At 51.4% G+C, this 14,537-nt stretch overlaps 1 protein-coding gene across 2 annotated transcripts in view; it reads right to left on the bottom strand.

Moving 5' to 3' along the window:
- Sdk1 (sidekick cell adhesion molecule 1) overlaps positions 1 to 14,537 on the bottom strand; it is a 968,286-nt gene that overhangs the window by 71,633 nt on the left and 882,116 nt on the right. For both annotated transcript variants that reach the window (XM_006990740.4, XM_076560415.1), the window contains 2 exons: positions 13,630 to 13,733; positions 9,197 to 9,267 (listed from right to left, as the gene is read on the bottom strand). In XM_006990740.4, the coding sequence (XP_006990802.2) occupies positions 9,197 to 9,267; positions 13,630 to 13,733 (175 nt within the window). The remainder of the gene's footprint in view (positions 1 to 9,196; positions 9,268 to 13,629; positions 13,734 to 14,537) is intronic.

The raw sequence follows: 14,537 nt of genomic DNA, 5'->3' as shown, positions 1-14,537 counted from the left end.
GTCTCAGCAGAGCGGGCAGTTACTTCAGAAGAGACCTTTCCTGTCCCCTCTGACCCTTCCTGAGCATTGCTGGCAGCATGTGTTGGGGGTGGGGTGGGGCTCTACAGCTGGCTTCAGTAGGCCCCAGACAACCGGGACAGAGCAACAAGCCACAGCTCAGGGTTTGGGGTGTCGGGTGAGTTCATTTTGGTTTTTGCTTATCTCCTCTTAGGGTGGTCAGGGTTAGGCAACAAAAATATAGGCTACGCAGCCAGATTTGATTTTCAAAGTGCTATTGTCAAAATTGATGGAATCTCTCTCCAAACTTACTGTTACCACATTGTGTGTGTGTGTGTGTGTGTGTGTGTGTGTGTGTGTGTGTGTGTGTACATGCACATGAGCTGTTGGTGTGTGTGCAGGTGCTGTAAGTGTGCATATATACATGTGGAGGACAGAAGAACGCTGGCTGTTCTTCAGATGTCTACCCTGTTGTTTTTGAGGCAGGGTCTCTTATTGGCCTGGAGCTTGCCAAGTAGGCTGTGCTGGCCAGTGAGTCCCAAGGATCTGCCTGTTTTTGCCTCTCCAGTGCTGGGGTTTTAAGCTCATGGTACCAGGCTGGCTTCTCTCATGGGTTCCGGGGATGGAGCTTAGGTCCTCATGCCTGTAAGGCAAGCATTTTACTGAGCCATTGCCCCACCTTTTTTAACACCTTGTGAGAGGCATTTCTCTGCATGTCTCCTAACATCTATAGGAAAGGACGAAGGATCCATTCTCGGGTTGAAGCAAGAATAATGCTGTCCTTGGCTGCTCAGCCACCTAAGCTCAGCGCCTCTGTTTCCTGTGACTGCAGGTTGCTTCATAGATGTGGTCCCCTAAGGGAAGGATCTGGCTCTGTGACATCAGGCCCCTCCTGAGGTGAGATGGCATGGCAGAAGACAGGGAATGCAGTGGCTTCTTATATACCTGGGCCTGTCTGCCTTCTGCATGCTCGTGTGGGCCCAGGGCAGAGCCATGGAGAGATGGAGGGTCTCCGACTGTGAGGATTAGTAACCACCTGCATCTCCTTGTGGTTATGAGATCTTCTGTTCAAGGAATGGAAGAGCCATGGAGGTGGGTGAGAAAGAACTGTGGGGTTCCTGAGGAAACTTTAGCACCTAGAGCAAGGGGAACTGACAGAAATGGCTTATATGCTGTCCCTGAAGAAGAGTCCTCCATGACACATCCCATGGGAGAGATGGTGCTCCTCTGTCTAGAGTGGGGAGATTGATTGAGAAGTGCACTCCCAGGGTCCCGGGCTGGAACTTGTCTAGGTTTTGTGATGTTTTCCACATGACAGATTTCCAAAATGATCCACAGCCTAAGTCAGGGAACTTGCCAGGAAAGTGCCTCCTCTAAGTCCACTAAACAGCCACTCATGGTTCCTTGAACCATGGGCACCAGTCCTGTGGCAATGCGTGTATAAGAAGCCCTTTGCGAAACAACGGACAGCAAGTATTTCCAAGACCCTGGGGCAGCTTTGCCCCTCCCTTCCTAGGCCCCTGACAAAGAACCAGGGAGATGTGTAACCCCGTTCTGTGGCTCTGACTGCTACACCAGGAGCCTGCTCTTGCCGCTCAGATAACACCATGTGGCCATGCAGAAGGTTCTGGCACAGTCTTCACTCACACTGTGGGGAGGTGGTGGTGGCAAGGCCCAGGCTAGGCAGATGAGATGGTGCGGTTCCCGTTGCTGGGATCTGGGCTGACTCAAATCAGCAAGAAGGGAGGGTGAGTGGGCACATCAAAAGCTTGCTGCTGGGCTCTGCAAGTGCCAGCCCGCCCGAAAGCTCCCCTCAAGGGTCACCTTCAAAGCCTTTCTGTCAGTCTGAGATCACACCAGAGGGGATGTTGCTACAGCCTGGCCAACTCTGCAGAAGATGCACAGGCTGGGGACAGTTACAGCAGAGGAAGTGGGGAGGACTGGATTCTGTTCACTCAAATATCAACCAAACAGGACGCTGGGAAAACGGAAATGCCTTTGCTGGGAACGCAGTGTGGTTGTGCAGACACACAACCCCAGCCCTTGAGTGTGCAATCTGGGGATTGGGGGAGGAAGTGTGAAAGGTGGAGACGTTTCTAGTCAAGTCAGAGGATGGAAAGGGCAGAGGCCATGCCCCTCTACCCAGGGGACAACGATGACCAGCATTAAGCTGGGGCCATATTTGCCAGGTGGCATCCGAAGCCCAGAGTATCTGAGTCAAGTTGTGTGCCCTCCCAGCAGGTATCCGCTGTGGTCTGGATCAGTGGCCCCCAGGAAGGGCTGTGTGCTGGAGGCCTCCACCCCCTCGAGAGGACGTTACACTTCGGGTCACAGTTCATCCCTGGGGGACTTGCTGCCTCACTCTCTGACTGGTGCTTAGCATTCTTACACAGCCCAAGACCACCTGCCCAGGAAATGAAGCTGCCCAGGCAGGCTGGACCCTCTTACATCATCTAACAATCAAGACAGTCCTCACAGACATACCCACAGACCGACCTGATAAAGACAACCACTCAGATAAGACTCTTTCCCTGTGACTCCGGGCTGTGAATGCTAATGAGGACAGTCCCCAAGCTGAAACCTTTAGGAGGTGGGGCCTAGTGGGAGGAAGTTAGGTATGGGAGTATGGTGCCCTTGAAGGAGACTGTGGGATCCCAGGATCTTCCTGTTTCTCTTTGCTTCCTGGCTATGAGGTGGTTGTTCTGTTCCAGTATGCACTTCTCAACAGAGACTCCAACCAACAAGTCCTTGACTTTGGATTGGAACCTGCCAGACTGTGAGTGGAATGAACAGTCTTTTTTCTTTACACATTAATTCTCTCAGATGTTTCGTTAGAGTTCAGAAAAGTGGCTGACACAGGCATAGATGGCAGATTCTCCAAAGGCTGCATGCAGTCCAGGCTTGCCCATGTGCAGCTCCTACAAGGTGGAGACATCACCTATTCAGGGCCTGGGGAGTCTGCAGGGACTCCAGGACAGCCTGTGTGGAGCACTGCAATGGGACATCACCCATCCAGGGTCTAGGGAGTCTGCAGGGACTCCGGGACAGCCTTTGTGGAGCATTTGCAATGGGACATCACCCATCCAGGGCCTGGGGAGTCTGCAGGGACTCCGGGACAGCCTGTGTGGAGCACTGCAATGGGACATCACCCATCCAGGGCCTGGGGAGTCTGCAGGGACTCCGGGACAGCCTGTGTGGAGCATTTGCAATGGGACATCACCCATCCAGGGTCTAGGGAGTCTGCAGGGACTCCAGGACAGCCTGTGTGGAGCACTGCAATGGGACATCACCCATCCAGGGTCTAGGGAGTCTGCAGGGACTCCGGGACAGCCTGTATGGAGCATCTGCAATGGGACATCACCCATCCAGGGCCTGGGGAATCTGCAGGGACTCCGGGACAGCCTGTGTGGAGCACTGCAATGGGACATCACCCATCCAGGGCCTGGGGAGTCTGCAGGGACTCCGGGACAGCCTATGTGGAACATCTGCCTTGGGACATCACCCATCCAGGGTCTAGGGAGTCTGCAGGGACTCCGGGACAGCCTGTGTGGAGCACTGCATTGGGTTTAGTTTGCTTTTTATTCCTCCAGCTTGGAATCATGGTGGAAATTAAGTGACAGCCTTGGAAATCTTTCCAAGTAGTCCCCCAGGACTCATAGGTCCAAAAAGGATGGGCAATTCAGGTTCTGGATAAATCCTGACACTGTGGCCTCCTCATATGCTTCAACTCCCAGGCTATGCCTTGAAGCCTCACTGGCAGGATCTGGCACCAGGCTTGGTCCTCCCAACTCTCCCAGCCCTAAGCCTAAAGTTTAGTCCAGGACATGTCCCAGAGCACAAGGCTCCGTCTGCCCTGTGCTCAGTCCCATAGCCCTACAGTACCCAAGACTGGCCATCTGTATGGGCAGAAAGGGACCCAGAAGCCCTTCCTAACTCTGCCTCCCTTGGCCCATCCCCTATCCAAAACCCTGTGGCAGACTCAGAGTCTAGAACAGCTTTTCAAAAGTCCCTGTTCCAATGCAGGTGACACAGTCATGGTCAGACACCAGACCGTCATCACCCATTACAAAGGAGAACGGTGCCCTGGGAAAGACCCTGAAGGACAGTGCCCTGTGGGGCTGGCAGAATTGACTGGAGGGAGGGTCTTGTGTTGGGAGGAGCAGGCCTCTACCATCAGCCTTTGTGGCTCAGGCAGGAGGTAGGCTACAGAGCCACGATCGCCCCATGCTACACCAGGGACCTAGGATCCAGGGAAGCAAATCGCTCACCTAAGGTCTCATGAGACCATGAGGAGAAGCTAGGATTCAAATCCGAATTCAGAGGGACTGCTGATGTCTCTGGGGTCTCGGCTTACATCCCTTTGACCCCCATGTCTTGGAGAGTGGTGCAGGGGTTCCCTCTGGGACTACGTTCCAGTGGTTAGGGACACACACAATCCCAGGTCACCTCCATTTGAAGCACAGCATTAAACATGGGATGTGTTTGTCAGCCTTTCTGCCGCTGTGATAAACACCTGTGAGAGCAATTTGGAAGGAGGAGGGGGTTGTTTTGGTGGATGGGTTCAGAGACTTTGGTCCAGGGGTCACTTGGCTCCAGTGTTTCTGGGCCTGTGGTGAGGCCAGCAGAGTGTGGTGGGGAAGCACATGGTCCCCTCACAGTGGACAGGAAGCAGAAGGAGACCCATAGAAAGAGGCAGACCACCCTTCAAATGCCTGCCCCAGGTGGGGGAGATGCTCTGTAGGTAAGAAGACTTGCTGCATAAGAGCATCACTAGGGCTTGCTGGCTGGCCTCCATAGCTACAGGATCTCTAAGTCCAAGTTCAGAGAAACTGTCTATCAATAAATACATAACATGAAGACCCATAGAAGAGGGCATCCACTGTCCACCTCTGGCCTCTCCATGTGCATTCACAGGCATACACAAGTGGGGACACACACACACACACACACACACATACACACACACACACACACACACACATACACACACACACACACACACACACACACACACACACACACACGCGCGCGCGCACGCGTGCGGCATGCCCAACAGCCTTTTCCAGTTCCAGGTCCATCAATTATAAGTTAGATCCCTTATCCAGCTATCTCCCTGAAGCCCCATAACTGGCTACTCATGTCCAGAACCAAGCATGCCACCCATTAGACATTTGGGGCACATACCATATTTACACCATGACCACCAGTAACTTTACAGTTGAGTCTTTGCCCAGGCTGGACCTTCTCTCTGCTTTGTCCTCTGGGGAAAACCTCACCACTCTGTCAAGTGCGTTCATTTGTCCCTCGGGCACAGCCTCTCTCCACTGCCTTCCTGTACATTCCTGTCAGCCCAGCTTATGGCCCCTTTGAGCAAGGAAAATAAACCCTGGGTTCTCAGCTGCCCATGGCTGAGGCTGCATGGCCTTTGTCTTGGTCACCATTACATTCACAGAAGGAAAAGTCCCCTAGCTTATGCAAGAGGGGAGCAGGTCTTTCATTTGCCAGTAAGTATCTGGGCATGCCTGTGAGAAAGGTCGTAGACTGTGCTGAGGTGGAAATGTGGGTAGAACTATTCCATGGGCTGGGGTCCTGAATACAAAGGTGAGCCCCAGCATTCAGCTCTCTGTTTCCTGACAGTACACACAATGCGACCTGGTGTCCAAGACCCTGCTGTCATGCCATCCCACCACGACCCGCCGCACCCTAGAACTGTAAGCCAGAAGGTGTTCTGTCACAGCAAGGAGCAAAACAACCAAAACATCCCCCTGTGGTGTCAGGGCATGTGTGGGATCGGTGCACAGAGTGGCTCACGGGGACAGTCAACGTTGTCATCCTCAGTTCAGAAGCCTCCACTCTGGGATGAGCAGAACTCATTGCAAAAGTAATGTACATTCAAATCGTAGGATACTGCTAAAGGTGAAGTCTGATTGTCCCCTAGGAGGCCTGAAGCCCAGCAGTTCGCTGTGGGGAGGGCATTGATGAGGGCCACAACCTTCAAATTACAGCCCGTGTTTGTATGTATGTATGTATGTATATATGTATGTATGTGTATATATGTATACACATACATACACACACTATATATATATATATATATATATATATATATATATATATTCCAGCAAATTGCTAAAAAAAAAAAAAAAAACAAAAAGTTACAGGTGAGATGCTTCCTGGGGAAGAGAATCTATATTTAGATGCAGCTCTGCTTTCTTCGGTCCAGTCTCTGATTTCCTAAATTACTCATAATTTTAATTGTGTTTCAATCGCCTGCTGGTTGACAGGCATTTATTTCTACAATACACTGGACTGGCCACCTCTTGCTCTGGGCTTTTTGAAATCCGTTTGTTCTGTTGGGCACTGGAGGGCACAGCTGATGAGCACATATGCCAAGTTCCTTTGGTGCGGCTCCACGCCACTTCACAGGCTGTCCAGCAGCCACGGAAGACACTTGACACCTGTGCTGTTACCGACTGGGACCGGCAGCAGCTCGGAGCCATAGCAACTTTATTCAGGGGGGATGATGAGCCCCGCCCGGAGCACTGGCTGCCTCTGTGGAAAAGACGTGTACCTCATTATTGGCAGGCCAGCTGCCACATCTACAAATAAAACACTAATTTTCTAGTAGAATTTGGCACAGTAGGAATGGAGGCAGTATATAAAGGCAGGGGAAATGATGGGTGTGGGGAGAGAGAGGAGTTCCTCACCCCGGAGCCCGGTTAAAGCCTTTCACTAGTGAGAATCAATTCAGACACATTTGCCTAAGGCCATTCTCCCCTCTCAGATGTAACCTGCAGGTTCCCAGAAATCTCACCAGAAACCCCATTGGCAGTAAAAAAATAACAAGCCCTAGCCCCCCCCCCCCACAGCCTTTGCGGCTCATTTTCACTCTATCAGATTATATATGACCCGACCCAAGGCATCTCTAGAGTCCCCTTATGGTCTCAATTAAAAAGAGGGGGACAGAGGCAGGGAAGGGGAGGGCCCTTAGAAACCCACAAAGCAATGAAATTCCAGAAGCTTCCAAAATGGAGTCACAGTGAAGACCCTGAAGTGGGCCTTCTCTGGGAAGCTGTGCTCACTCAGGCACATCTGACTCTTTACCAGGTGCCCCTCTTTCTACTTTCAATGGATTCCAACTCTGCTTCACACTGGCTCATCCTGAAATTCCTTTCTGCATTGAAAACAACGATCTGGCTTTATGGGCGTCAAGGTCCCTAAGCGATTAAGGGACCTCCCTGGGCTGCTGCAGGGGACCGTGTGGAGCTGTTGACAGCAAGACCAATCCTGGTGTGTTTGTGGAGGGGGAGAGACACAACACTCGGGACTTTGAATTTCTGCTTGGAATGTTACTGGCCTCCCAGCACAGCCATGGATGGAAGTCAGGGTTGAAGCAGGGCCCTTGGGAATAAGGATGTGTGATATCAGAGATGGAGCATCCATGGCACCTGCTTGTTTGAGGAAGTACCTGGATCCAGAGAGGCCTCTGGCATGCCAAGATCGAGGTTCTTTGTTATTTGCCATGGATGACTCCTTGACATATTGGGGCAGATGGGGGCCCAGGAAGACCCCTTCTTGTTCTGTCCCCTACACACCAGTGACACCAGAGAAGGCTGAGTATACAGCAGTGAACTGCCAGTGTCACCAGGAAACATTTGGAAATATCTTTTGTCGCCTTGAAAGGCACCTGTCACTGGGTGGTGACTCTGTCGGTGAAGGGAAGATGTTATACTCTCAGCAGAGACCTTCGCTGCTAAAGGCCTCTCCTCTGTCCCTCCCGTAGGTGACAGTGTCAAATTCCATTAGGTTGAACCTACTTTTGTGCTTCATAGAATCTATGAGAATTAATACTGACTGTCAACTTGACAGGATTTAAAATCATGTAGGAAACAGATCTTAGGCATGTCTATGTAGACATTTCTAGATTAGGATAAGTGAGGTGGGAAGATGGTCCCTAATGGTGAGTAGTATCATGCCATGTGCTGAGGTCCCAGACTGAACAACAAGGAGAACGTGATCTGAGTCCCAGCTCCATCTCTCTCTGCATCCTGACTGTGGGTGCCGTGTGACCAGCCACTTGTTACCATGCCTTCCCCACCGTGATGGGTTGACTCTCAAACTGTAAGCCCAGATAAGCTCTCCTTACCCCCTTAACCTGCTTCGTGCCATATATTTTGTCTCAGCAAAGAGGAAAGTACCTAACGTAAGATACAACCTAACACATAGGTACCAGGAGACAACATAGTGCATGGGGTGATGAGGACTTTGGGGGTTAGGTAGCTCCTCCAGTTGCCTGTCCCTGTCCCTCTGTACCTTCCTAGTGCAGGCCCCAGGCTCCATCCGACACTCCTGGGCCTCTGCTCTGAATTGTCCATGATGCTTGAACCAAGTGCGGGCCACACAGCTCTCACGCCATCCCACCCAGAGGGCTTTGCTCATTCATTGCCCAGGCACCTGCAGGTGTCTATGAGAGGTGAGTCCTGACCCTGGCCTTCCACCTTCAGAGATAAGCCCCTGCCCCCAAGCAGGTCCCCACGCCCCAGGGGTCATGTAAATAGTTCTTTTAGAATGAGTTTCCAGATGACCTGTGATTCACTGGCATTGAGATATTTCCATGTCTTCCCTCTTTTGTGTTGTCCCCCCTCTCCCACCCCATGTTATTTCGTCACATACTGAAATTCTGACCAACACAGAGCCACTGAGGTGCTTGTATCTCTGCATTCATACTGGCACCTGCCATCCCCCTGGGCAACACCATCAACCTCAAGGAAGAGTCCCATGCCACTTGGTCCACCCTCTCCATCCCCAGCTCACAGCAGCCCAACTTGGGCTGACCAGGCCTTCCAGTGGCTGTCTGCACACAGCCCACAGTACCTGCCCTCCCTCAAGGCTGTAGGGCCTCTCCGGAGTCTCCCGCACTGGCTAGAAGCTCCTCTTCTTTTCTCATCCCTGTGCTCTGTGAGCCCTGGAGACCGGGGTCTGGAGCAGCCCAAGCCCTGGAGCAGCCCTCTCCTGCAGGTTCCCGCTGCCATTCCTCAGCTGGGGGCTCTGTGGAACTCAACCAGGCTGTTTCCTCCCTCATAGTCACATACTTGGCACGGGTGTGGCTTGCGTGAAAACTCTGTACAGTTGTCCTGGTTGACTGAACAGGGAAACGAGGGTGTGCTTCAGAAATAAGTGAGGTTCCCTTGGCTCTTACCTGCCACTGGATCAGGACGGAGGACGTGGTGTGTGGCGTGGCTGAGACAGACCCTGGAGGCTCCCCTGGAACTGCAGCAGATGGAAGAAAGCAGAGTTAGAACGGTTCTGTTGGGTGCCAGACTCGCCTCAGTTGGGGTGCCTTTCCTTCCTTCAGGTACCTTCACATTCATCTGCCTAAGGTAACAAGGATGTCTCCCACGCGGCAGTCCTCCTTTAACCCCACTGTGGCATATAGATGAGTCAGAACTCCCGTGGGTCCCCTCAGGCCACCCTCAGCACTCTGGTAGCTCCTGCCCAAGACCCTTCCCGGGCTTCCCAGTCTTTGGGAATGGGAATCAGACAGCATTTTCTAAGACTGTAGGTGACAGTGGTTCCCTGTGAGCAGGCCAGGTGGTCACAGTGAGGTCACCATGTTCTTAGTTTGAAAGATGTGACTGTTGGTAGAGATGAGACCGCTGATGGCCAGCCAGAAGGCAAAACCAGGAAGCTGCTCTGGTCTCTGGAAGGACAAGGCTGGTCTGGGCCCTGTCATGGACAAGCCTCCTTTCGGATCAAAGCAGAAGCCTTGCCATGTATCAGCTGCTGGAGGCCTTTCTGTGCTCTCCAGGTCACATGGTCTTCTCTTATGTACTAAACTGACCTCTCTGTGGACCCTGGCTGTACCTGTGAGGCAATAAGGGCCTTTTCAATAAGGGCTTATGGAGGGGGACAGGACTGGACATGTTCCATCACCCACATGTGTACCAGGCTCTGTCTACTTTATATCCCAGGTTTGTCCCTGACTGATTCTCCTCTGAATCCTCCAGGCCCTCTGTCCTCAGTCATACAGATGGACCCCAGTGTCACCCTCTACACCAGTGGTTCTCAACCTGTGGGTCATGACCCCTTTGTGGGTCAATCAACCCTTTCACAGGGGTCCCCTAAGACCATTGGAAAACACAGATATTTACAATTACAGTAGCAAAAGTACAGTTATGAAATAGCAATGAACATAATTTCATGGTTAGGGTCACCATGACATGAGGAACTGTATTAAAGGGTCACAGCACTAGGAAGGTTGAAAGCCACTGGTCTAAACTTTCTAGTAGTCTGTTGTCAATGTGGACCTCTATCCAGCCCAACAACCCTGTGCAGCTGATAAATATCAGCCTACTAAGAAAATGTAGGGCTGGAGAGATGGCTCAGAGGTTAAGAAGCACTGGCTACTCTTCCAGAGAATCCAGGTTCAATTCCCAGCACCCACATGGTAGCTCTCAACTATCTGAAACTCTAGCACCTTCACACAGACATACATGCAATGCATGCAGAACACAAATGCACATAAAATAAATAAATCTAAAAACAAGCAAACAACAACAAAAACCATCTTGCCCAAGACAGTTGCTGTTCTGAGTGCTGAGCCTACATACAAAGCCTTGAAGCTCTCACAGCTGCCATTAAAAAGAATAAACAAACAAACAAACAAGTAAATAAATAAATAAATGAATGAATAAATAAATGTGTAATCAGGCGCCACCATGCTTGAGATCCTGGGGACTTGGAAGGCACAGGGAGAGGATTACAAGCTCAAAAGTTTAATACTACTTTATCAGAGAAGGATGTCAGGAATGTGTGAAGGTGATAAGTCAAGATTCAGCAATCAGGGCTGGGGTGTGGCTCAGTGGTAGAGCACAGGCCTAGAATCCTCCAGTGAGGGGCTGGGGTGTGGCTCAGTGGTAGAGCACCTGCCTAGAATCCCCAGTGAGGGGCTGGGGCATGGTCAGTAGTAGAGCACCTGCCTAGAATCTTCCAGTGTGGGGTTAGGGGTGTGGCTCAGTGGAGGAGCACCTGCCTAGAATCCTTGAGCAAGGGCTGAGGTGAGCACCTGCAAGGCCTGGGGCTCCATCCCTAGCACAGGAAGTAGGAAGTGTTAATCAGTCATCAAAGGCCCCCTCTCCTCCAGCTAGGCTAGGGTTGGTCTAGCCAGTCAATCTCCACCTCACAGAGGGAGGGAGACAAAGGGCCACAAACACAATGCAAATCCATCCACAAAGGGAAATTGCAAGTCTCAGACAAGGAAGATGATGAGATAGGGGCCTCAAAAGCCGCATTTGAATATCAAAGGGTTGAGAAGGGGCCTGGGGAGCCTGGAGAGTTCCTTGAATAGCTTTTTTGAAATGGCCCATTCCCTGAGGTCGCTGGGAGCCTGTCAGGATCGGCGCTCCCTGTTTGTCAGAGATAACTCAACAAAGACAGCAGCTTGCTGGGTGTCTGGTTCTTTCTTCTAAGAATTAGTATACCATTGCAAATATTCTCTCCATTGTGTCTGATGCAAGATAAAAATGAGGTTTTTTTTTTTCCATTTTTATTTGATGCTGACTTTTCGCCCTTGTTCCACACACCTTTGGTGTGTTTGTGTATGGAGGCTCTCTGCATGTGTGTACATGTTTATGCCCCGTGCTGGTCTTTGAGGGAGCATGTGGAGGCTGGAAGTTAAAGTTGGATATCTTTCTGCTATTTTCTACCTTAGTTTTGAGGGGCTCTTGTTGAATATCAAGATTCCCCACTTTGGCTAGACTGGCTGGTTAGCTAATCCCTGGGATCCCCAGCTGGGATTACAAGCATTGCTGGGCTTTTTACCTGGGTCCTGAAGATTTGAACTCAGGTCCTCATGCTTGAGCAACAAGGACGCTACTCACTGAGCCACCTGTCCTGCCTGCAAGCCCTCACTTTTAAGTGAGTTCATTGATACACTTTCTCCCTCCACATATCCTTAGCAGTGAATGGAAGGGTTTTGTTTCTGAGTGGTCTCCCAACTCTCCTGCCAGGCACCTTGGACCAACCAGCTTCCTGCACAAGGTCATAGTTTCTCCCTGAGCTCTGCTGCTTCTGAGCCCAGACAGCTGCATCAGGCTCTCATCACCTTTCAGGAGACACAGGCACAGGATCCATTTCTCAGGGATTCGGGGAAGCTTAGAGCCTCTCTCACCAGGTACCAGACCAGTGGACCTAGCCACAGTGGGGATGCTGGGTTTGCAGCAAAATACTGTGTTGACTTAAATTCTTGGGGGGTGGGGGGAGGGCTGCATCTACATTAACCATTCTTCAAGGCTGATAGGAGACCATTAGGACTGTGACCATGGAGAGGTGGAACATTGCAGGTTGAGAGTTGAGCTGTCTTGGGCCATCTTAGTCCCTAAATAGCCACTTTCTGCCTAACGCCATGTGCAATTAACCCCCTTGTGACTTACGTCCTTTTGGAATGGACAAACAGACCCCTAGCTTCACCACTCAAAGGCTAAAAAAGTATCACCAGATAAATCTGAGGTCTAAAGTGGAGATTACTGTAATTTGCCTACTTGGTGTTCCCACCAACCTATTCAAAATTGTTCTTGATTTAAAATGTCCTTTGTCCTGCCACTATACAAACCGTGTGGAATTTGTTAACATGTTGGAGCATGGCAGTATTGGGGGTGACCTGAATCCGTGTTCCCCTGGACCATGATCACCCATAGTTGGCCCCAAGTAAAGCATCTCCCATTCCTGTTGAGGTGAGACCTGGCTTTTGTGTGTTTGTTGTATTATTTTTACTTCAACATCTGAGTATGGCTGGGAAGCTGAACAGGGCTCACTTCTACCCCTGGGCTAGTCCCTGCGGTGCCCTGAAACTTTGTGTGGTAGAAGTTAAACTTCTAGGCTCTGAAAAGCATCTGCATGGGGGGGGCGGAGGGTGAGGTCAGGATGGGGGAAAGACACATGATGTGGGGTCACAGGGCGAGGCAGCCGGGACCTGGCCCATTTGGAAACCATCTCACTGGAGCGTTAAATGGAAGAGACAGAGCTTTCTGGGAGTTACCGCAAAGCCCTGGTGGCTGAACTAAGTGCCTGGGCTTTGAGGCTGAGCTGGGAGTTGCTCAGTATCCATCTCCTCCCATGGCACTTGTCAGGTGATGGCTGTGTCTGTTAGAGCCGTCTCCCAACTTCACTTGCCCGCCCCCACCCCCCCAAACACCCTGGAGCAGGTCACCCAGATGACAGTGTATCTTCAGGCCCAGTGCCTCTGAGGTCAGAAATGGGTGAAGAAACCACCTGGTGCTTGGGGGCGGGGGGGGGGGGGGTCCTGAAACTGCTTGGACCCAGCTTCCCTGCCGACATTTATTTTTAACGACCCCCATTAATTATTCAATTTCTGTTGGAGGAAGGTTTGGGAAGCCAATCAGAGGGAGTTCCATTCCATCTGGAAGCTCTCCGGGGGACCTTGATTTATGAGCACGGGGTGTGTAGGAACACCCCAGGCTGTCAGTTACTAATGGACTTGTGCTGCTTGTCACCCTCCCTGGTGACCTCTCCTCTCTGCTCAAGACTGGAGCAGGGTCTCTTTCTGGGAGGAAGGTGTCCTCCGGTCTCAGCAGAGCAGTGGGGAGTGGTTGCACGGGGCTGGCTTTTGCTCACCATCTTGCAGGGTGGTCACGGCCTCTGTTTCTGCACTGAAGTCACTGTCCCCAATGTCATTGGTGGCCTTCAGGCGTAGCTTGTAGGAGGTGAAAGGCCTCAGCCTGCAATGGAAAGATACCAGTGACTTCTTGTCTCTGTAATGAGTAGCAAATCATGGTGGGAAGAGGGTAGACAGATGTTTCTCCTGGCCTGGAACGTGAGAATTTGGGTCACCTGCCACCAGGAGAGACGGAACCCCCATTCCCTGGATATAGCTATACTATATAGATATACTAGGGCCTTTCAGGGCCCCCTAGACTGCCATGATGTCCAGGGAGAGATGGTTTCACCAGGGAGACATCAGTGAGAAAATCTTGTCCAGAGGACATTCGATTCCTCTTTAATAAGATGCTACACAGTAAAATTATGCTTGCCTAGCCCAAGGATGGAGGGGTAGAGCCCACAGTGGGGCTCTAGGGGAGAACTGATAAGGTCTGTCTTCCAGCTCTCACATATCACATAGCAAAGCTGCCAACCTCCTTGAATTCACCAATGTCTCTGCTCCACCCCAGCCAGGCATGACCATAGGAGCCTTCTCCCTTCTGGTACTGAGCCCATGCTACACCAAGGGCGAGCATGCCCGGTTCAGCTTGCACTGAGGACAAGTCCTCAGGCAGGATCATCAGGGGACCACTTCACAGGCAGGAAATGGGACAGCAGGGAAATGGTGGCTTCCAAGATGGGCTCTATTCTTTAGAAAACCCATAATCAGTTTCAGTTCCCAGGGAGTGGGAGGTGGGGTGGGGGGCAGAGAAAGAAAGAAAAAGAAAAGAAAAGCCAGGCTACATGGCTGCTTGGCTGATTAGAATTTCTAGAATGTTGCGTATAGGGAGCGAGCTATCTTTGGCTCCCATTAGCCCTCTAAA

The sequence above is a fragment of the Peromyscus maniculatus genome, chromosome 23 (assembly GCF_049852395.1).
Source record: "Peromyscus maniculatus bairdii isolate BWxNUB_F1_BW_parent chromosome 23, HU_Pman_BW_mat_3.1, whole genome shotgun sequence".
In the NCBI taxonomy this organism is placed as follows: domain Eukaryota; kingdom Metazoa; phylum Chordata; class Mammalia; order Rodentia; family Cricetidae; genus Peromyscus; species Peromyscus maniculatus.
This window is presented reverse-complemented; position numbering and strand designations above follow the sequence as displayed.